The following is a 21,749-nucleotide window of genomic DNA, read 5'->3' on the forward strand; positions in this document are numbered from 1 at the left end:
CTATACGCACTTTACTGTAGCGTCCGTTTGCTCACACTCTGGCGCTCAACCTCGCTCGCCGCCTCTGTGTGTTTGTGTGTGTGTGTGAGAGAGAGAGAGAGAGTGTGTGTGTGTGTGTGTGTGAGAGAGAGAGAGAGAGAGAGAGAGAGAGAGAGAGAGAGAGAGAGAGAGAGAGAGAGAGAGAGAGAGAGAGAGAGAGAGAGAGAGAGAGAGAGAGAGAGAGAGAGATTACACCTCCAAACGCCTATGATAGAATAGCCCAGTGACCAATCACATCATAGATGGGCAGGGCTCAAAATTTCTCACAGTCCTACATGGGCCCTTAAAGTTTGTTTGTTCGCGGAATGCAGTGTGTGATGAAAACGTGTCAGTAACCTTGTTCGGTAATAATCAAATTAATCTGATCTGGATATTCAATACATATTGTGGACTTCCGAAACTGACAGTGCCATTACGCACGAAGCTCCTTTTCTCGAACCGATTTTTTTGCGCTGCTGGCTTGCTTGAAGCTTTAACGAGTATCGGTGTTCAACATACAAGATGTGAATTTCAACGATCCTCATGCAAATCTAAAAGGAGGCTATGCAGAGCAACAGCGACCCGAGTTGTGGAAAGATAGTCTACTTGTGTAAATAGTGCGACTCCGCCGTGAAAGCCTCTTCAGTTTGACTTTATATTAAACTGATCGGCTTGATTGCTACTTGATCAATAGGAAAGATACGGTTCTACGCATGGACTCAAGACTGACATTCCAGTAGTAGCCAAGATAAGCTTTAGGTGGCTACCAGCTGGTTGCTAAGAAGGGTTAAATTGTATCTAAAGGGAGTTTGGAAACCCAGCCTTTCTTCCACACGGATCAACTCATTGGGTGGGAGCTGAGAGAGAGACAAGAGTCCCCAGCAAATCAGGAGCTAATTGATTAAAGAGACTTCATTTGAATAGGGGGCTGGCGAGGTGCCAATCGCCTTTCAAAGAACCACCGTATGATTAATCGCAGAGCATTATTGATAATCATAACAGGGCACATGCGCGGTGGATGGGCTCGATTTCCGTAATTTTGAGCTGATTTTTTAGTAATTTTTTATTCTTTCCTGGCTGATGTGTGAGCCAGCATGTCGCGGAGGAAACAAGCGAAGCCGCAACATTTCCAATCGGACCCTCATCTGGCCTTATCCGAACACAATGGTAAGTCCGAGCCTAGAGCGAATATGACCGTCCTCTCTTTATCAACCATGCTTTTCAAAGAAGAGGAGCGTTATCTCCTTTAAAGGCAACTTATACTAACCTACTATAACTTACTTTTCTACTTAAGATACATATGAAAAACGGTCCTATTTGTGATCTAGTTGTGAAATGTGACTTACAGATCGATATCAATTTGCGATATACACTCTCTTGTGGTTTGGCTATATTAGGCAATGACTATGGTGAAACTTTTTGTCCTGATTGTTTATAGTCAGACCAGGCTACTAAGATGACATAAGAAACATTTACCATCATTTCCTACCACTAAAACAGGTTAGGTTACGATTTAGGTTTAAGTTCCACAATAGCCTATATTGTCAATAGGCTGATATAGTAGTCTAGTGACTATAGATTTTCGTAAGCACTGTTGAAAACGTATTATGTGGTAGGCTAGAAAGTTGGAGAATGTTATTATAATCGTGATTCGCTTCAACACATTCCCGAAACGCTCTGACTGGCAAGTTTCTTACAACAACTGCCCAAGTTTTCTGAATTGCTTTTCTTATCAATCGACTCCACCGTTTCTACAAGATGCTTTGGGCGTCGAACCTTTTGTAATACCCTTTCTCAGGTTTTAAAAGTGATAGTTCTAAAGTTTCGTTTTCTGAGTTATGATCTTTCATCGCCTATACAGTATAACTGTATTGTAGATATTTGCGTCGACGTGTGTAACGTTGAAACAAAGCAAATTCTTCGTATGTAAAAACTTACTTGGCAATGAACCGTATTCTGAACTATAGATTTGTCAAAATGCTCAAATTAGGCCGATCTGTAATAGCCTAATAGTGAACAAAAAGTAACCCAAAAAGTCAGCACATAATGTTACTTACAGACATCGTTCAGAGTGTGCTTAACTGTGATAGAAGCTTAATAATTTAATATAGGCTTTTTATTTGGTCTTAAACCCAGATATGTCACTGGATGAAACTACAACCTTTCCGAAACTGTCTAATTGTTTCTCGTATGTGCGCGTGCACGCACTCGAGCTTTTTCCCCTTCTCTCGATACACACAATCACACACACACAAACAGGCGTGCGTGCGCGCACGCACATACACACACACACTGCAGAGTAGATTGGTTTGTTTCCAAGAAAATAAAGTTATCTCGCTATAATGTATTTGAATATTAGCCAATTAATTATTGAACTCATGTAACCCCTTACCCGGAAAACAGGCAGAACACACCATTTACTTGTGCTTTGAATAAATGATTAAAATATGACAAGCATTTTCGGAAATGTAGCCTACTTAATGGAAACAAGTTTTGGTCTTTTGTCATCGTTTGGAGATTGTCGTCTAAACAGTGAAAGGAATGTCTGTTTGTGGACCAGACATTAGGCCTAAGTTCCCTGATCATTTGAATAAGCTCTTGACGTTTAGCGACATTTTCAACAAACCACCATAGCCTTCAGCTATGGTGGTTTGTCTATATGTAACCATGTAACATATTTAAATCCTTCATGTCTGTCCTCAACGTTTCATTGTAAATTGGATTAATAAGTGGGCTATAGGCCTACTCGCAGAGCTCTTTTACGCTTCCCGTTTTCTTAAAATGAGCGATTAGATTTTTTGCTATATTTCTATATTCAAAACGTAAACACACGCTTGTCCATTGCCTAATGAAGAAAACGGGTAATTCCAATTATCAAACAATTCAGTGAAAACTATCCTACATGTGGGCCTATGTGTGGTATTTTGCATTAAGCTACTGCACTTTTTATTGTGAGAGAGGCCCCGTACGTTTTATAAAAACTGTTTGTGTTTGAGTGAGAGGAGAAAGTTCAATGTTTATACCCGACAGATTATTTAATTGATGTCATTTTGTTTTCTATCGTTTTACACATTAAGTCCTAAAATATATTTGACCCATGCTCATGTAAAATATTCACCGTGCCTGATTTGGTTAAAAATTGTTCACTGCACATCTAGGAAGTTGATGTTTTCAACATGCTGAATACTGTGGTCCTCCTTAAACACATCCTGCCGGTTTGAAAGGCCTGTGTCACTCCGAAAAAACGTTCATAAGAAACATGGAGTTTCAAATTTGCGTGATTTTATTGAAACAATATTGGATCAATCCAAAAGTTCGTCAACACCAGAATTACACTTCGCTTCACTGCATTTCCCCCTCAAATAAAAAAAAGTGAATAGTAACTTGTAGTAACCATGTCAGCGGACTGCTACCTACTGACTTGCACGATACACCACCAGAACGCTTCTCCTGTTGCAGAGCTTAAACTGCAATACATTTAATTATACTGTAGGTCAGAGACATGTAATAGTTGTATGTCTCTAGCCTATGTAATTGGTTGATCAGTCTTCTCTGTGTACTCATAAGAGAGGTCCTGTGTGGATAGTCCTCAGGAGGTTTATTTTTGGAACAGATTGAAATGAAAATAGAGAGGCATTTGCAGTGTTTGAGGGCTGTGTATGGCAGTTGGTGCTGGGTAGTGAGACTGTGAGTGCCCGGGCTCTGTCTCTCCTGGTGGTGAGTGCAAGGTGGTACGTTGAGCTGTTTTAACCTTTGCCAGCGTCCCTCTGTGCGAGGGTGATGAGAGTTCAGGGCACAGTGTGTTCTCCTGTACCTCGTCATTGACCCCGGTGATCAGAGCCACAGGCGGCCTAGCAGGGACCCTGCACTTTATTTGAGTGTGTGTGGGGGGGTTTATCAATGTGGCCGCCATCCCCTTTCACCCCTCTAGAGTGGCCCCCCCAGAGGGAGATTGGCAGGGCGGCCCCCTTTGCACTGTTGTACCCAGCAAACAAGAGAGATTCAGTTACTTGTCATTTTGCCAATGTTTATATAGTGGAGGTCTAGATGTTGCCTGAAGGACTTGCTTGCTTTTTCCCTCCCTCCCCTTAAGCTTATACATGTCACCAGGGCAGAGACGCTAAGTCTCCAGTCTTGTTCTGGAAACGGTAGCTTTAGTGGAACCCCATCTAGTGTTCAGTGGGATGTTTCCTCAGAGTCCTGCTTTTAAGGACTGGAGAGGAGGTGAGCTCACACAGACACCCTCCTGAAGTCACAAGTGTCAAGAGGTTCCGAGCGGTCCTGCAAAGCAACGTAGGAACTCCAAGCTCTCTGTAAACTTTTCTGCTAATCTTTGTTTCTGTCTTGTATACTCACACCGCTGTCCCTCTTTTTTCTGGCTCTGTAATAAGGTGTTTTTGTCTATTTTATGGGCCTTCGATGTGTTTCTACCTAGCAAAAAGTTCTCTGAGGCACTACTCTCACCCAGAATTAATATTTCAATGTGTTTTTCTTCCAGTTCAGCATTTATCATTTGTCATTTTGAGATCATTAGTTAGCATCTGCCTCCTCTGTGTGATTAAATCATTAGACTTGTCATTTATTTTTCAAGTCATGAAGATATATCCGTGCTATTGCATTTTAGAGTAAAAATCTTATGTAGAAAATAATGTGAGGAGCACATGTGATAGAGTCGTGTACAGGGTGTACAGTTTAGAAAAAATATTAATCTTTATGGGTGACTTGACTTTTCCAACATTTGTTATATCATGGCGAAGTGGTGAAGAAGGAATGGTGTGAAATGCATCACATTAAATTTAACCAAATGTCATGGGGGATAAGTAACACATTTATATTTAAATAGCCACGTTATTCGTCTGACACTCTGTAATTATAACTCATATGTGGTATAATCTAAAAACATCAAACAGTTCAGGCAGATACTCTATATAATTTAGGAAAGCATTTAAGACATTGAGGGAGGATAGTGTTTGACCAGTGCTAGTATTTTTTTTTATTATTAGAACTGATTTATAAATATTTGTTTATTTTTATTTTGACTTATTCAGGGGCAATATGTATGGCAGTTTAAGTCAAAGGGTAGACATTGTTTTAGTAGCTAATATTAGTTACTTTAATATTGCAACATCATGTCTTCAAGTTTGTTATTATTCTCCCTCATGTTTGAGAGTAAAACACTTTATTTTCAGTTTGAAACACAGTTGACTTTACGATGTCTCTCATCTTTGGTCACTTTTGTATTTGATTGATTCAGCAATGTATGCGGGGCATTGTGTTGTGATGTGTTACCTCCCTGAAATCCACTCTAGTTTGTCTACATGATCATCCGAGACAGAGCAAAAAGGTTTTCATTTAACCTAAACATTTCTCACAATGTAAATCAAACACATTTCTCATTACCAACGCTTTACTGGGGGTCCGGTTAATATAAAAAGTTATCATTAAAGTTTAGTCTTTGCGTTTGCATGGTTTTGGTGGTGTGAGGCTAGGGTTTACTGTCATGGTAACTTTGCGTTATCTGATGTCCAAGAGCACAGAAACATTGAGGGAGATAATCCCTGAATTAAACAGGATCTGCTTTGAGTAGGCCAAGATGAGCAGGCCAGGCTGTGCCGACGATCCCACTGCTCCCATGCTGCGTGAACAATGGGAAGCCATCCTGTCGCTCTGTGGGGCAGAGTTGCACTCCTCTGGGTTTCATTTGCAAATGAATCCTTGGCCCTGATGAAAATGTAGAGGGCCAGGGCCACAATGAAAGGGATTCATAGAGAATTGCAATTTGTAAATCAACTTGTATGTTAAACAGCAAGAATTTGGTGTGACAAAGGGAAAGAGAATGAGAAAAGTCTGGAGCACAGCAGTGGCCCAAGAGGGCAGGGGTGTAGCCTCGCCTTTTTCTTTTCACTGTTCCTGTTTTTATTAAAATGAAAAACCAAAACCAGTTTCTATGAACATTTTAAAAATGAGATTAAATGTATTCTGGTTTCTAATTCTAATTTTGGTGGGAAACTTGTTCTCTGGGCTTGTGTTTAGTTTTTTTGTGTGGCTTTTTTTGTGTGGCTTGTTGCATGATGTTGTATTGTTGTTGAAACTTTTCATAGTTCCTATTCAAAATACTTTCTGGATTATTTAAAATATTAAAATTTTCAGTAGAAAACATTTACTGACAAATAACGATTGAACATTTAAACATGTATTTTGTAGTGTTAACTCTACACATACGTTGTATATATTTTATACGTCTGTAGTTTGGTAGGGACACTATAGTTCAAGAGTAAATGAAATCAGTAGTCATATTTAAATGAATAAAATCTTTAGTTCAATCTTAATTTGTTTTATATACCTTTGTGTTTGTCATGAAACTATTAAGAAAATACAAATGATTTTAACATGTCTTGGTTGTCCCTGTGTTGTGTCCGAATGCGGAGAACAATGTGGATACCAAAGGCTGTGGTCACGTAAGACCCTGATAGCAGCCTGACTGGATACAAATTAGTTTAGTGACAGGGATAACCTGTCCAAGATGGCTGTAGTTGGTTGAAAATGAGCTAAGTTGACAGTAAATTGAAAGTCTAATAAGACCTTCAAATGGTTGATTTGCGCTTAGTGGACAAGTAGACATTCAGGAGTATGAAATATTGGAAATCAATGCTTCTCTATGAAATTTCATTAAGCCCCAATGTCCTCAGTCCAGGGTATTCTATATTTTGATGGATTATCTGATAACAATGATTACCTCTTGTTGGATTGATGAAACCCAGATGTGCACCTTCAAAGATCACTTTTAAGCAATATTTGAGCAGTACTATTGATTTAGTTTCTTGCCTCATCCTGTTTTTCATGCTACCCCTCTAAAGGGGGCTTTTTCTCGTTTTTTGTAGGTTTACTGTTACTTTTTGATGGTTGTATTTGTGAACACATCAAGGGGATAAGTGTAAAACTGATTAATTTAAGATTAACAACAAAGGCATTTGAATAGATAAAGCTGCTTCTTCGGCTGCAAAACATTTCTAATCACTAATCCTCTGTCACTCCCCCCCTCCTCCCCCACCTTGTTTTTCAGGGGACACAGAGCCGTGCTCAGAAGACCCCCCCTGTAAGGAGTCAGATGCCCACGTCTGTAACAGATGTTGCGCTGAGTTCTTTGAACTATCAGATCTTGAACAACACCAGAAGAATTGCACTAAGAATCAATTAGTTCTGATAGTGAATGAAAATCCCGCCTCTCCCGCCTCTCCCTCCGGAACCTTCTCGCCTGGCTCCCCTCCCAATAATCCTGATGAGCAGATGAATGATACGATTAATAACACTGATCAAGCTGACTGCAGCGACCTTTTGGAGCAAAACACTCTCGACAAAGAAGAATCTATGGACCTGGACGTATCTGGGATCACCAATGGTCATGAAGATGGAAACAGACATGTGGAGGGTAGCAGTCCTATAAACACAGGCAGGGGAAGCTCTGGACCCACAATGGGCACTTCTGCCATCTCTGCCCCTCTACCTCAGCTTGGAAACCTGACAGAACTGGGAAACTTCTCCATGATCAACAGCAACGTCATCATTGAAAACTTGCAGAGCACCAAAGTGGCTGTGGCCCAGTTTTCCCAGGAGACGCGCCCATCTGGACCAGCAGGACCGAGGGTGGCTGTGCCAGCCCTGATGGAGCAGCTACTGGCCCTCCAACAACAACAGATCCACCAACTGCAGCTCATTGAACAGATCCGCCACCAGATATTGCTCCTGGCTTCTCAGTCCCCAGAAATGCAGGTGCCCCCCAGCACTACTCCAGGCAAGTTGGGACCCTCTGCCAGCCCACTGACCACACTAAGCTCCCATCTCTCCCAGCAGCTGGCTGCAGCCGCAGGCCTAGCACAGAGCCTCGCTAGTCAGTCAGCCAGCATCAGCAGCCTGAAGCAGCTGGCTGCAGCGGCGCAGCTACCTCAGCCCAACCCCAGCAGCAGTGAATCATCTCAGAGCATTAGCACACTGGGGCCGTCAGCAGTCAATGCCCAGTCATCTGACAAGAGGCCAGGCCACACGGGCAGCCTCCACTCTCAATTCACCAACTCTTCACTAGCTAAGTCATCCACACCAGCCTTTGGGATAGGTAGCCTGTTGAACTCTGCAACAAATCCACTTCTACCTCAGCCCCCAACTGGCAACCCACCGTTCTCCAACTCTCTGCCCAGTGTTGGTACCACAGTGGAGGACCTTAACTCTCTAGCTGCCCTGGCCCAGAGGAAAGGCAAGCCCCCAAACGTCACTTCATTTGAAACCAAGAGCAACTCAGAGGAGGCTTTCTTCAAGCATAAGTGCAGGTTTTGTGCCAAGGTGTTTGGGAGTGACAGTGCCTTGCAGATCCACCTGCGTTCTCACACTGGTGAGAGGCCGTATAAGTGTAACATCTGTGGAAACCGCTTCTCCACCCGTGGCAACCTAAAGGTCCATTTCCAACGTCATAAAGAGAAGTATCCACACATTCAGATGAACCCATACCCTGTTCCAGAGCATTTAGATAATATTCCGACCAGCACTGGCATTCCATATGGCATGTCAATGCCACCTGAGAAACCTGTCACAAGCTGGCTAGACAGCAAACCGGTACTTTCCACTCTGCCGTCGTCAGTAGGCATGCTCCTCCCACCCACCATGCCCAACCTGCCGTCTTTCATCAAAAAAGAGGATAATTCTGTAGCTATAACCAGCCCCCCAAGCTCAGCTAAGAGTGACTCAGGTACCGCCGAGCTGTCAATGAAAATCAACGATGGCGTGTCTGAAGAAGGTGAAGGAGCAACCCTGCCTACCTCAAACGGGAAAACTGAAGAGGGCAGCCACTCCTCAAGCTTTTTGAAACATGTGAGGTCTGCCTCTGACAGCAATGCTGAGTATACAACATCTAATAGCCCTCCCATGATGACAAACCCTCTCATGCCCCTCATGTCCGAGCAGTTTAGGGCTAAGTTCCCCTTTGGGGGCCTCCTAGATCCCCTCCAGGGCTCTGAGACCTCCAAGCTGCAGCAGCTCGTGGAAAACATTGACAGGAAAGTGACAGACCCAAACGAATGTGTCATCTGTCACCGAATACTCAGCTGCCAGAGTGCTCTGAAAATGCATTACCGCACTCACACTGGAGAGAGGCCTTTCAAATGCAAAGTGTGTGGTCGAGCTTTCACCACGAAGGGAAACCTCAAGACTCACTACAGCGTCCATCGGGCCATGCCACCACTTAGGGTCCAGCACTCTTGTCCCATCTGCCAGAAAAAGTTCACCAATGCGGTGGTTCTCCAGCAACACATCCGAATGCACATGGGGGGACAGATCCCCAACACCCCACTGCCTGACAGCTACCCTGAGTCCATGGGCTCTGACACAGGGTCATTCGATGAGAGAAACTTTGATGACCTGGACAATTTTTCTGACGACGACGACATGGAAGGGATGGAGGGGTTGGAGGACTGCCCAGATAGCAGCGTTCCAGACACCCCCAGATCGGCTGACGCCCATCAGGACAGTCTTGGTAACTCTCCCACACCACATGACACATATGGCCAGGATGGACAGGAGAACAACACCCAACAAAACTCCCAAATGAATGCCCATCAACGGCTGATGGAGGAGCTCCATGCCAGTAGAATGAAGGCCATGGGGAATGGCATGATGGAAGGGGATTGCTTCACCAACGACGACTCTTCCATGGGGGGGGACAACGAGAGCCAAAGTGTTGGAAGTCCAGCTGTTTCTGAATCTACCTCTTCCATGCATGCACCATCTCCCACCAGTGGGCAGCCACATCAGCGAAAATCCCCCAGCTTAGATGAGAGAAACCATAGGGCCATGTCCCTGGAGCAGATCAGTGCAAACCTCATGCACTCGCACCCCTCCAGCATCGGAGCGCTGGATCTGACATCGGTCAACCCTTCTAAGGATCCCCTGGGCATGCTGTTCCCCTTCCGTGAGCGCAGCACCTTCAAGAACACGGCCTGTGACATCTGTGGGAAGACGTTTGCTTGTCAGAGTGCCTTGGACATTCACTACCGAAGCCATACCAAAGAGAGACCGTTCATTTGCACAGCCTGTAACCGGGGCTTCTCCACCAAGGGAAACCTCAAGCAACACATGCTCACCCACCAGATGAGAGACCTACCCTCCCAGCTCTTTGAGCCTTCGAACACCTGCCTGTCCTCCAGCCCCACCCCCTCCCTGCTCTCCATGGGCTCCTTGTCCTCCATGATAAAGTCAGAGGTCAATGGCTTTCTCCATGGCCTCCACCAAGATTGCAAGGACAGCATGCCTCCTGGCTTGGTCACATCTTCGGCCTCCACATCTCCTGTGCTCTCAGCCGCCCCCCCTCGTAGGACACCCAAGCAGCACTACTGCAACACCTGTGGGAAGACGTTCTCCTCCTCCAGTGCGTTGCAGATCCATGAGAGGACCCACACTGGAGAAAAGCCTTTTGCTTGTACCATCTGTGGCCGAGCTTTCACCACCAAAGGAAATCTCAAGGTACTTATAAATTGTTTGCACTGCGTGTATGCGTGTGAACAAAGAGAAAGCCTCAAAACCATTCTAAAGTTAGTCTTCAATTTTGAGCTGCAAATTTGTGTCAGTGACACTAAGAGTTGGTAATTTTGATGAAAGAAACAGTTTACTGAGAAAAGGGTACCTTGGCGGAAAGGTTGAATCACCCCATTAATATGATTATTGGGTAGAAACCTGAGAATGTGATCAGCAGAGCACAGCTGGGAATGGTTCAGTTAACAGCATTAACTACAGTTACCAGAGGCAACCATCCTCAGCTGCAGCAGAGTCTGTAGTTTTCCAGACGTTATCCTGTGAAAAACGTACTGTTGCCTTTGATCATTAGGAAAAAGGCCCTGCTCAGAGATAAACAGGAACTGGAGGGCTTTATGTGGACAAATGGAATCACACCACTTGTCTGAGATGCAAATCCAACATGTTATATTTCGGAAGGCCTGTGAACCAAATATTTAACATTACTATAACAAATCAGCACTTTTAGTTAAAACTGTACTTTCTAGTGTGATCTGTAGTATTTATTTTGGTTTGTGGGAATAAGCTTTTAAAGTATTTTATTTTGTCCATATACAAATATATAATACATATATAATGTGTTGTCTTTCTATTAACAAAACTCACCATAATGCAGAAAATACATTCCTATTTCTCTACCCTGAATTAGTTTACTTCAAATGTAGCTCAGACTATTTGTATATCCTTCCATTGGTTGAAATAATTCGATAACATTGTGAAGCTCTTTTACAGGCTGGTGTGGAAAACCAGCAAAGGGCAGAGCAGAGGTGAATGTCAGGTGTAATACAGGCCAGTTAAATGAAAGTGGACAGAGCAATTTGAGCCAAGGCACAGGGGTTCTCTGGTGACATGTATATACAATTCCTGCCAAAATTAGATGCTTTCACCATGCCTATAGCACTCACAACACAAGCACCTTTACTACAACACCCAGGGTGCAAAACTATTTTATTATTTTCCTTTTTTCCATTGCATCATCTCTTATGTGATGCCGTTGAGGCCAAGTTTGTAAACATCGCTAATTTTCAGCTCTTTTTCTTCCTCTTGTGTTTGTGTTCAGGTTCACATGGGCACACACATGTGGAACAGCGCCCCTGCCAGACGTGGCCGCAGGCTCTCTGTCGACGGCCCCATGGCCTTCCTGGGCACCAATCCCATCAAATTCCCTGAAATCTTCCAGAAGGACATGGCGTCGAGGGCAGGAAACGGAGACCCGTCCAGTTTCTGGAACCAGTATGCAGCAGCCTTCTCCAACGGCTTGGCAATGAAGACCAATGAGATCTCTGTCATACAGAATGGAGGCCTCCCTTCCCTGTCTGGCAGTCTGGGGAACGGCGGCAGCTCGCCTGTGGGAGGCCTCACAGGCAGCCTGGACAGGATGCACAGTACAGAACCCAATGCCGCTCTGGCTGGCCTGGAGAAAATGGCCAACACAGAGAATGGGACCCACTTCCGATTCACACGTTTTATGGAGGACAACAAAGAGATTGCTACCAACTAGAATGTTTCTCCTTAATCAGACAGACAGACCAACTCACACACACAAATATTGTTCATGCATACATATTTAGACACACACACACACACACACACACACACACACACACACACACACACACACACACACACACACACACACACACACACACACACACACACACACACACACACACAGGGAAGAGAACAAGACAAAGACAAAAAATGTACTGCTTTGGCTTGCCATTGAAACTTTACGAACACAAGTGTGAAGAAAACTTGCTTTTTTGTACAATGTACAACCTGTTATAGTTTTAAGGAGCTTATTTATTAGTGATTATAACCTTGCTCGGAACCAAGTGGAAGCATTAACAGTTAGTTTCATTTTCTGTTCTTCAGCCAGAATGAGTATGTATGAGTGCTTAAAATGTGCTTTTAAAATTTAGCATATCTGGGTAGATAACTTTACCTTGGCATTAAGTTATTTTCTGTGTATAGGTATAACAAAACTGTTGATGTTCATGTGATGCATTAGATCTGTAATAAACAAAACAGAATGGCTGTAAATAGTGTACACTGATCTATAATAGATGGTCTAACAGCTGTGTATTAACGTTCCCCAAGAAAAAGAAAAAAGAAAAAAAGATTTTTCAGGCAAGGGACTACAATATGAAAATATAAAAGCCCCTCTTTTATCAACCCCAATTTAACTTTATTTAAGGAAAAAAACATACAACTGCTGCATTTCAAGTGTTACTTCTAAGAGTTAATCTGTTTTGTTTCTGTTGTTCGATGTAGTGTAGGCTTCCTTTTACTTTTCTTTGACTTCCATAGTTCCTTTTTCCTTCATCCTTCTCGTTTCGTTTTTCTTTTGTTATAAAGTCAACAGACAGTTGTTTGGGGAATATCGTCATTCTGAGAAGCCCACATCCTGGTTTTAACTGAGAAAGCTAATCGTATGGGTGTGATTCTCCTGTAGGCTAATTCCTCCGCTGGATTTCCACATTGCTGCTATGTTCTAGCATCCTCGTTGACATCAAGTGCAAATATGTGTTGAAGCGTCTGTAAATAATGTCAGATGGGGAACTACAAATTCCATCACAACAAAATGTACATATAGCTCACAAGACAAAGTCCATCTTGGCCAGGGGACAAATGATAGTGTTTTTATAAATATATATATATAGGTTTGACAAACCTTCGGACTGTTACATGCACTTTCTTGGAAAGTTGGAAGATCTTTATGGGTCCAGTTTCTCTACACTTTAATACTTACTAACAACTAAGATACTGTAATTCTTTACTCTAATAATCAAATACATCAGTTTTCCAAAAGAAACATTGTGTGTGTTTTTGTGTATTTATTCTCTCTTTTTCTCATTTGTGTGTGGGCAATTTATTTTCAAATTCAATGATTGATTAGCCCTAATTACTTATTTTATTCATATGTGTCGCTTTAAACATGAAAAGTGGTTAAACTATGGTTTTGATAATATTATGTTTGCTGATCGCGGAAAGGCTAGTGGCCATATAAAGTAGCCTAACAGCTCACAACTGTCACTATAGCCTATATTTTATGTAGGCTAATTATTTTGCGGAATCAACCGGAAGTAAATTGACAACCTCTGACTTGTTTTGATCGTCCATGAAAAATAGCATAGCAGAATACGCATTTTCTAAATTCATCATTCCTGCTGTTGTCAGTCTTCTGGAATCGTTAATTAACAATCGACCGGCCAGAAGTCCTCTGTCTTCCGGGAGGTTGATGGGAAGGATTTAGAAGACTCGTCAATCTGGGTTACTCACCCTGTCATTCATTGTAAATTTTAATCCATGTGCCACCAATCTACAAGTAGAAACACATGGTAAGAAAATTAGGCTTCTCTTTTACGCTGGCCAACATGAATCTAGCATAGGCCTACGGTTTGCAGTGTGGTTCCAGGCTAGTAGGCTATATTATTAATTTGATTGAAAACATATTTTTTAATTAAGCCTATGAACTCATGCACGTAAACGCACAGCCTACCAATGTTGGGTAAATCAATTAAGTAAAATATCACACAAAATAGGTCTCAGCCTTTTCTCACTGGCACACAAAACAATAGCAAAAAACTCTGAGACAACCAACCAGTGTGAAGACAACTGAAAAAAATGGTTGATCGATTTAGAGGAATTTGGTTTCATTAAATTCAGAGTTATATTTTTTCCTTTTTATTTCAACAGCTGCATTTAATTTACCACACCATTGCACATCCTGCAATACAGGATCTGTTCATTTGAGCCCCGCATCCTTTTCCTCGCTCGCTCTCTTCCCCTCCTTGTATTTTATAGCTGGCTAAATTCCACAATATTTACAAGATCTCGATACTAAATGATCCTTGCAAAGGGTTTGGGACCAACACGAAGACAACCCCGCCCAGTGCCGGTTTTTCCTTTGACTGTCACATCTGGCCCCTCGAGCTTTGTTTGCACAGCGCATCAGCTTCCGGATTCTTTTATTACAGAGTTGAATACCTGACTCCATCCACTGTTTATTGACTTAAAGAAAGACAAAAATGCTCGGATCTTATAACAACGTGATTTAATTAGCAATTTGTCTTAGTAAAGAAAGCGACTTAGGTCTACTTCGTCGTGCTTTGTATGTTTTGTTTTGACATTTTAAATAATATTGCGGTTGTCCACTCCACGCACATCTTGTCACAGTATTCAAGTGTCAATAGCTGCAATGAAAAATCATAACGCGCTCAGTTCTTTTTTTAATGACAATAGGCGTTATCCCAAGCCAACTGGTCAATTCATTTTAAGAAACACACACCAGACTTTAGCCTATAGCCTATTACCAATTACATTTTTTTTTTTTTACCTCTAAAACCTGTTCTAAAAGTAGAAAAACTTCTGCAATCTCTAAATTCCCTCTAGACAATGGCATAAACCCATAAAATATAAACATATTTTATTTTATACTTGGCACCTTCTGATTGTAAAAAATGACAAAATTGTATACATTTAACAAACATGGACTCCATTGCTGACTGGTGGAGTATATGGAAAATCATAAAAAGACAAGGATGTGGAGCAGCTCCTCTTATGTAATAAAACAGGGGAGAGAGAGACGGTACAATAAGACATCACTAAGGAACACATGCTTTTCGTTGTGTAACAAACCCTCAAAGAGTGATCCCAATGATGTGTAAGGGTCTCCCCCACCTCCCCGGGCAGCCCACATTTTGGCTAGGTATTGATTGAGCTGTGCAGTATCACAGAAACACTTGAATCTCAGGTGGCAGGAATGTGTAGAATTGATCTCTTCCAGTGTGCCTCCCAGTAGTGTAGCTTGGCTCCCCAACACAGTGCACCACAGGAAGAGAAGAGTGAAACACAATCGTTCCATTCTGAGAGGAGATGCCCCCATCTGCCCAGCTTGCTGTCATGCTTCATGTGTCAGAGTCTGATTTTATCCATCCATTATGGACACGTCAGGGCTATATAACTATGGTTATTATAGTTATTGTTTGGTCGGCATGTCCATTCAAAATCCCATGACATTTTATTTTGCTAACATTTCTGCCGTATCACAACCAATCACTTGCTGAATACTAGATTCAGAACAAACCTACCATGGACAATTTTTGAATTAAAATCAAAATGATTTCATGGGGTGAGTTATGGTTTGTGACGATCCTAACTCTGACAATGCACAAACAAGGTGCATTGGCATAAAATCTTAGAGCACTGTAGCTGTAGGTTGGTCTACTGTGCTTCAAACATCATACGTCACAAAACTAAATATTTTGATTTTAATTTTACCTGTCTACTAGTTCAAATTTAAATACAGACCCCCCCCCCACCTCTCTTTCTCTCTATCGCACACACACGCATGTACTCACACACACAAATACCAAACATTACGTATTCATGTTTACTTGTGATTATTTTGTTATTAGTCCTTATTCATTCTGAGAGTGATGTAGCTGTAGATTTACATGTCGCACCATAGTATTGATTTCAGTTTGACTGCATTTCCACAATGTTTTAGTGCTCATGTTTAATGGACCTAAATGGTTTAATGGTCTTTATGTCTAAGACGCTGTAGTGAGGATGGTAGTTCTCAGTTAAGGAGTTTGACTTTAATGTTAGACATGCCTATTCATCATGCACATCATTGATTGTATCTTATCATTTTTTCTCAATGTACAAACTGCAGGTATCCGAAGCATCAAAGTCTTTCTTTTTTTTTTTTTTATCTTCTCTATGTAGAGTCTCTAGGTTCCAAGGGATGTTTGGATGAGGCTCTACAGACCTCTCTTTCTGAGTCCAGTGCTGGGCTGTCAGTTCTCCTGAGTCGATACAAACCCTCGCCTGGGGCCTGGACTCCCTGCTGAGGCTCCGGCCTGCTGGCGGGAGATCAAAGCCCTGCTGAGAACAATGGTGATCCATGCTCCACTGTCCCGGGACATACACGGCCACACCTGCACCACAACATACCACATGTCACTCCCAGGTAACAGGGCTACCGTACGGAGGGCCATTGAAGGGTCGCCTGGTGTCACCTCAGAGGGGCGCTGACCGTGGGGTGATATCGTCACGTCAGCTACATATAGTGCTTCTTTGTTTAAGCTTCTCTCTTTCACTCAATCTCTCTCTCTCTCTAACCCCCCCCCCCCAGCACACACAGTTTCTGCCATCCCTACCCTTCTCTTCCTGCGGTTCTCATGGCTTGGTTTCCTGTGGAAAATGAAGAGACAGTCTACAGCGTGTACACAGCTGGTTGGGAGACAAGCGGCCCCGATTGTGAGTACAAACACTGAGCAGGGTTTCTCTGCCTCCACGTTCTTCCAGTTATCGAAGAACACCAATCAAAGCCTTCAAGGAAATATCCATCCACCCAACCTAGCACTTTCTACTCCCCTCATGTCTGTTCTCCATTTCACTTTTCCCTTTGGTCTTATGGAGGCTCCAAGATAGTATTTGCATGGTTTGTTTTATGGCACAGTGATCTGGAGACAATCCAAAAGTGAAGGTCGTTTATCTTGCAGTTCATCCGCTCCTTGCCTTTTGTGTGGTGAGAAAGAGAGGCAAAGTCCCGTATTACATTTCATGACCCATTGTGCCAAAGGACTCCGCAGACTAACAGGTGGGAGCCCTAATGTGTGTGCTTCGCCGGGACGACCAGCCAGCCCGGGGGCACTTTGGCTATTCTTTAATAAGGCACTCATGCTTGCAGGACCACCACAATGCTCTGGTCCCCCCCCCCATCCTTCAGGGATGCTAATGAACGTACAGTAAGGGCTTGTCTTACTCACAGTGCCTCTGCTGTCTGTGTGTCCCCCTCTGTTTATCATCGCTACTGAAATTGCGAGGCCGTTTAGGCTGGGCCTTTATTGCAAGTGGGACATTTACTTGTCATTGTGATGCAAATTATTTAAAAGTTAGTGTCTGGGGTGTATTCTTTCAAACCAGGTATGAGACAGGTCTTTTAAAAGAAAAATCCCTACTATTTTGTCATTGTGGAGGAGAAGTGATCTTTGTTGAACAGTTCCTGTGGTGTTGTTTTTGGTGTGCGTGTTTAGATGATGCGTGTTTCTTTTTTTTTTTAAATGAATCACATGCACCGACTGCCTATGTTTTATACAGTCCAATGGAGACGGATCATCTTTCTCTCTTTTAAGAGACCAACTTTGAGATTAAGTATCTGATTGTGTTCCTTTCACCATCCGAATTACGGTTGGTAACCCAAGCCAGCACTGTCTGCTAGAGGGCTTAGACACACACAGTCTCGTGGACACTCTCTGTTAATGTCATCTCCCAGGTTAAATTTCCTCATCACAATCTAACCTTAAGTCCTCACAACCCTTGACTTACAGTTCTTCTTTCTCACACTGTCGAAGCATGGCTAGCAGGGAAACTATAATCCTACATGTGTACAGCGCAGTATCAACGTTAAAAGAAAAGATATCGACAGCATGTGATCCTCCGTGGAGTGTGAATGAATGTCAGCCTAGCTTTGGAGTCTGACTGTCTGAGAAGACTCCAACCTCTTTGTCAGGTGTGTTTGATTCCATAGGCGCTCCAGCTAGATGCCTTGAGTTTATTGAATTTGTCATTTTTGGCCTGGGAGTGAAAAGGGCACCTGTGCTGTGGTGAAGCCCCCCCTCACCCCACTGGCCACATCACACAGTGACAGTTGATGCGCCTGTCTGCCCCTGGAGCTGTTAAAGTTGGGTGAAAACAAACCTTGCTTGTTTTAGCCCTACTCCTGTATGTACTTAATGCATCGGGGGAACAGCTGAGAGGAGATTTACTCGGTGTGTCTGTCATAAAGACCTCCCCTGGCCGTTTGATTGAATGGCCTCTGAGACCATAGTTTGACTAGCAGAGGAAAGGGGAAGTAGACTAGTTTTAGTATTAACTCACAGGAACAGAGGCTCAGTCAACCCTTAGCTTTAGGATGAAGTTAATGAACGGGATCATGAATATTCATTGCCATGTTATGACTGTGTAATGGCTTGTTCTGCCTAGGAGACTGATTGTGGGAAAATGTTTAGGGTTTTGATAAAAGCCCTGATCTTTTCTACAGTGGTTTCTGTGTTCTAGGAGGTTTTGGTCTCATGCACTGGGAATCTAGTGGACCTGGGGTTGGATTCTGGAACCATGCCAGTATCTTTGGCACACCAGTAGCTGTATATTATCGGTGTCCTGGCTGGGCTTGGTTCCTTGTTGTCTAACCAGTAGTGAGTAAAATGGTGTAGTTCCCTTTTGAAAATTGTATGAAAAAGCACTCGGAAAATGATAACACAAAATGTTTTTTTTTTGTGGGCTTTAGTAATACTTCCCACTGCCCCATGTTTGTGGGAAGCTGCATATCCGTGTGTGTTTGTGCTTTACTGTTGGGATGTGCACCTAGCACCTACCCCGTGGTCAGTTTTGTACACCTGTGATGAATGTGAAATATCCCAGATCCTGCAGGTTAATGATTGATAAATCAACCCAGAGCCAAGCTTCTAAATGACCCAGTTCACTTTACCACTGCGTCAAATTAAAGGCAGTGGATTTTAACAGGCTTAAAACTCATTATTTTCCCCTCTGCTAATGAGCCAATTGCTTTGAGAATGGGACATATACTGTATTATCGTTTTGTGTTAAAATAGCATACCTCCTTTCTTACAAAGAGAGATTTTTAGACATGTTTAAATGTATTCTCGTTCAGTCATGCTACAGTCAATGACGTGACTAAACTGAATGATCAGCCTATCCGCAGAAGCACTCCTTGAGACCCTGGCCTATTTACTTAATAATCGATCCATAAGAAAACAGCAGATTAAATTGACTGAACCTCATATACTTAATCATTGCAGCTACTTGACCAATAGCATTTTTTCAGAATGCCGTGTGTCACAGGCCATCAATATTCCTTTAATCGCTGTTAGTTATTGCTTTATTTTGTTACAACTGCGGATAGCTTGTCTCCAGTGGTCAGTCTGGCCCCCGGGCAACCAAGAGAATGAGATGCTAAATGGTTGCGCAAACAATTTGATTATGCTGTTTAATTCCCGTCATATAGATCCCCCTCAACCACCACCACCACCATCCTCTTGCCTGCTGATGCTCCCGTTTGTCCCAGGCTCTCTGCGGCACAGGGCTGACCTGCCGACTGCACATTAAGCAGGGCTGGAATATTCTCTTCCTCCACCGGAACTACTCAGGACCCAGGAGCCTGTTATTAACCTTCCAGCCGAGGGATTTAGACACACAGTAGTTGAAAATTTGAAAAAACGGTGTTGTCAGTAAGACATTTATTTTTAGAATCCCCACTGAGAATGTTTTGTTACGGCACCATGCATCCAAAAACAACACAGAGACACAAGACAGCACTTGATTTCAGAGTGTTAAGCTCAGGTTCAGAAAGTTGTCTCTTGCCTTGTACCTCAGTGTTGAACTTTAATCCTAAACTAAGTCTAAATGGTGAAGTTCTTTGAGACTGTTGAGGGTTAACTGTCACCATCCAAGACAGCCAGACTCTGCTCACACAGAAAAATGAGAAGTGAGCGTAGAACTCTCAAGCCACAGTTGCCCAGTTCCCAAAATTAACATTTCAATTCAAAACCAATAATAACACATTGTGAGGCGAGCTGAATGAACCGTGCTGCTAGGGGGAAGGCGATACCTCCTGTTTCTCTGTAAATGAAAAAGCTCCTTCATCCTCCAGTAAAAAGGCCACACAGCCTGAAGTCAGCCAATCAGCCTGGTAACACTGCACAGGCATGACTTGCTGGACAGGACTGCTTCCTACTGCTTTACAATATCCCAGGATCTAGACCCATTTACCAAAGGCAAGCACTGCAGGGAGAAGATTTCTCTCAACTCTCAATACTGTGTGCCTGTATAGCATCAGAAATGCAGTGTTACAGGCTCTTTTATTTTTTAAATGAGTTAACGGTTGCTTTTTTTTATCAACTTTTTACCACAGGTGTCAGCCCATAACATTGCCTAATGTAGGTTTATTGGAGTATAAGTAAATGTGTGTTTCTTACTTCATGTAACGCCTGCAGATATGCTAGGTGACAGCAGATCCCAGCCTCTACAAGGGGCAACAAATGAACACACTGTGTGTGTTTTTTTTGGTGCTCTGGCTCACTAAAATGGGGTTTGGAGCCAAGCTCTGAGGGTCTGCCAAGAAGGTGTCAGATTAGGCCTCAGCTACACGCTCTCGTCCACCACAGACCAGATTACCCATCTGGGAGGAGAGGGGAAGGGACATGGGGCAATTTCAAGAGAGCACAGTGGCTATTTCTATTGAACCTGAAGGGTTTAGAGGCTATCTTCTAGCTGTCTTCACAGAGTGATCCTATGTGTGTTAGTCCTGAGCGATTCTTTAGATGGTCAACTCTGTGTGTGTGTGTGTGTGTGTAGTGTAGACCTTCCCTGGTAGGTTCGGTTCATGTGGCTGATATTTCACTTCTCTCTGCCAGTGCAGGAGGTCTGACATGGCACCACACAGATCAGACGTGAGACAGATCACCTAAAGAGGAAATGAATCACCAACTTCTGAGAAACACACACGCTGCTCCTGTGCCCTCAACTGTACTGTACTCCACGGTTTAGTCAAACAGGTACTCTATAGGAAATCTTTACTGTGGCAAAAGTGGACTGCCTTATTTGAGACTGGATGTTTGTCCTGGAGTGATGACATCACCGTGCACTGCACAGAGATGCGCTACCTCTACTAATAAGGCACCGGTGGGACTGCTGCTCGCTTAGGTTGTCAATGAGTCCGTCTTGATCTGAGGATTAGGCCCGCCGTTCCAATTACAGCCGGGTGCCCTGAGGTTTGTCAGGCATCGATGCCGACGCCCGTCGATGTCCCCGGCGCACGTTCCCTGGGTCCTGCTGAGTGACAGACGCCAGCCCCGTCTGTGCGCCATCAGACACCAATACAATGTGTGCGTATGGGATATGGGATAGCGAGTTTTGGTGAGGATGGCATATGCAAAACAGTTACCTGGAAAACGTGTGGGGTAAGAGTGTGTGTGTGTGTGTGTGTGTGTGTGTGGGGAAGGAGGCCACGTCTGTGTGTGTGTGTGGGGGGGTGGCTGCACTCATGGCCATGATGGTACTGTAGGCTATATTAAGTCATTCATTAATAGTGCATGGGGTGTCTTCTCCACATCCTACTGATACTCTAGTCGTCCGACAGCATCTAG

General features: G+C 43.3%; 1 protein-coding gene and 1 long non-coding RNA gene across 3 annotated transcripts in view; both read left to right on the forward strand.

Moving 5' to 3' along the window:
• The first annotated feature begins 324 nt into the window (after positions 1 to 324).
• On the forward strand, positions 325 to 13,406 carry sall1a (spalt-like transcription factor 1a). 2 transcript variants are annotated; one of them, XM_062471224.1, is made up of 3 exons: positions 325 to 1,185; positions 7,082 to 10,524; positions 11,633 to 13,406. In XM_062471224.1, exons 1-3 carry the CDS (start codon positions 1,113 to 1,115, stop codon positions 12,071 to 12,073), a joined length of 3,957 nt encoding a protein of 1,318 aa, XP_062327208.1. In that variant the 5' UTR covers positions 325 to 1,112; the 3' UTR covers positions 12,074 to 13,406. The 2 variants fall into 2 exon arrangements, with proteins under 2 accessions (XP_062327208.1, XP_062327209.1); XM_062471225.1 differs by lacking the exon at positions 325 to 1,185 and adding an exon at positions 4,167 to 4,311.
• Positions 13,407 to 13,669: 263 nt separating this feature from the next.
• Positions 13,670 to 21,749, forward strand: part of LOC134027720 (uncharacterized) — a 65,156-nt gene continuing 57,076 nt past the window's right edge. Inside the window, exons 1-3 of the long non-coding RNA XR_009931466.1 lie at positions 13,670 to 13,913; positions 16,306 to 16,476; positions 16,715 to 16,839. This is a non-coding gene — a long non-coding RNA (uncharacterized LOC134027720). The remainder of the gene's footprint in view (positions 13,914 to 16,305; positions 16,477 to 16,714; positions 16,840 to 21,749) is intronic.

This window comes from Osmerus eperlanus, chromosome 10, assembly GCF_963692335.1.
Source record: "Osmerus eperlanus chromosome 10, fOsmEpe2.1, whole genome shotgun sequence".
Taxonomy (NCBI): Eukaryota; Metazoa; Chordata; class Actinopteri; order Osmeriformes; family Osmeridae; genus Osmerus; species Osmerus eperlanus.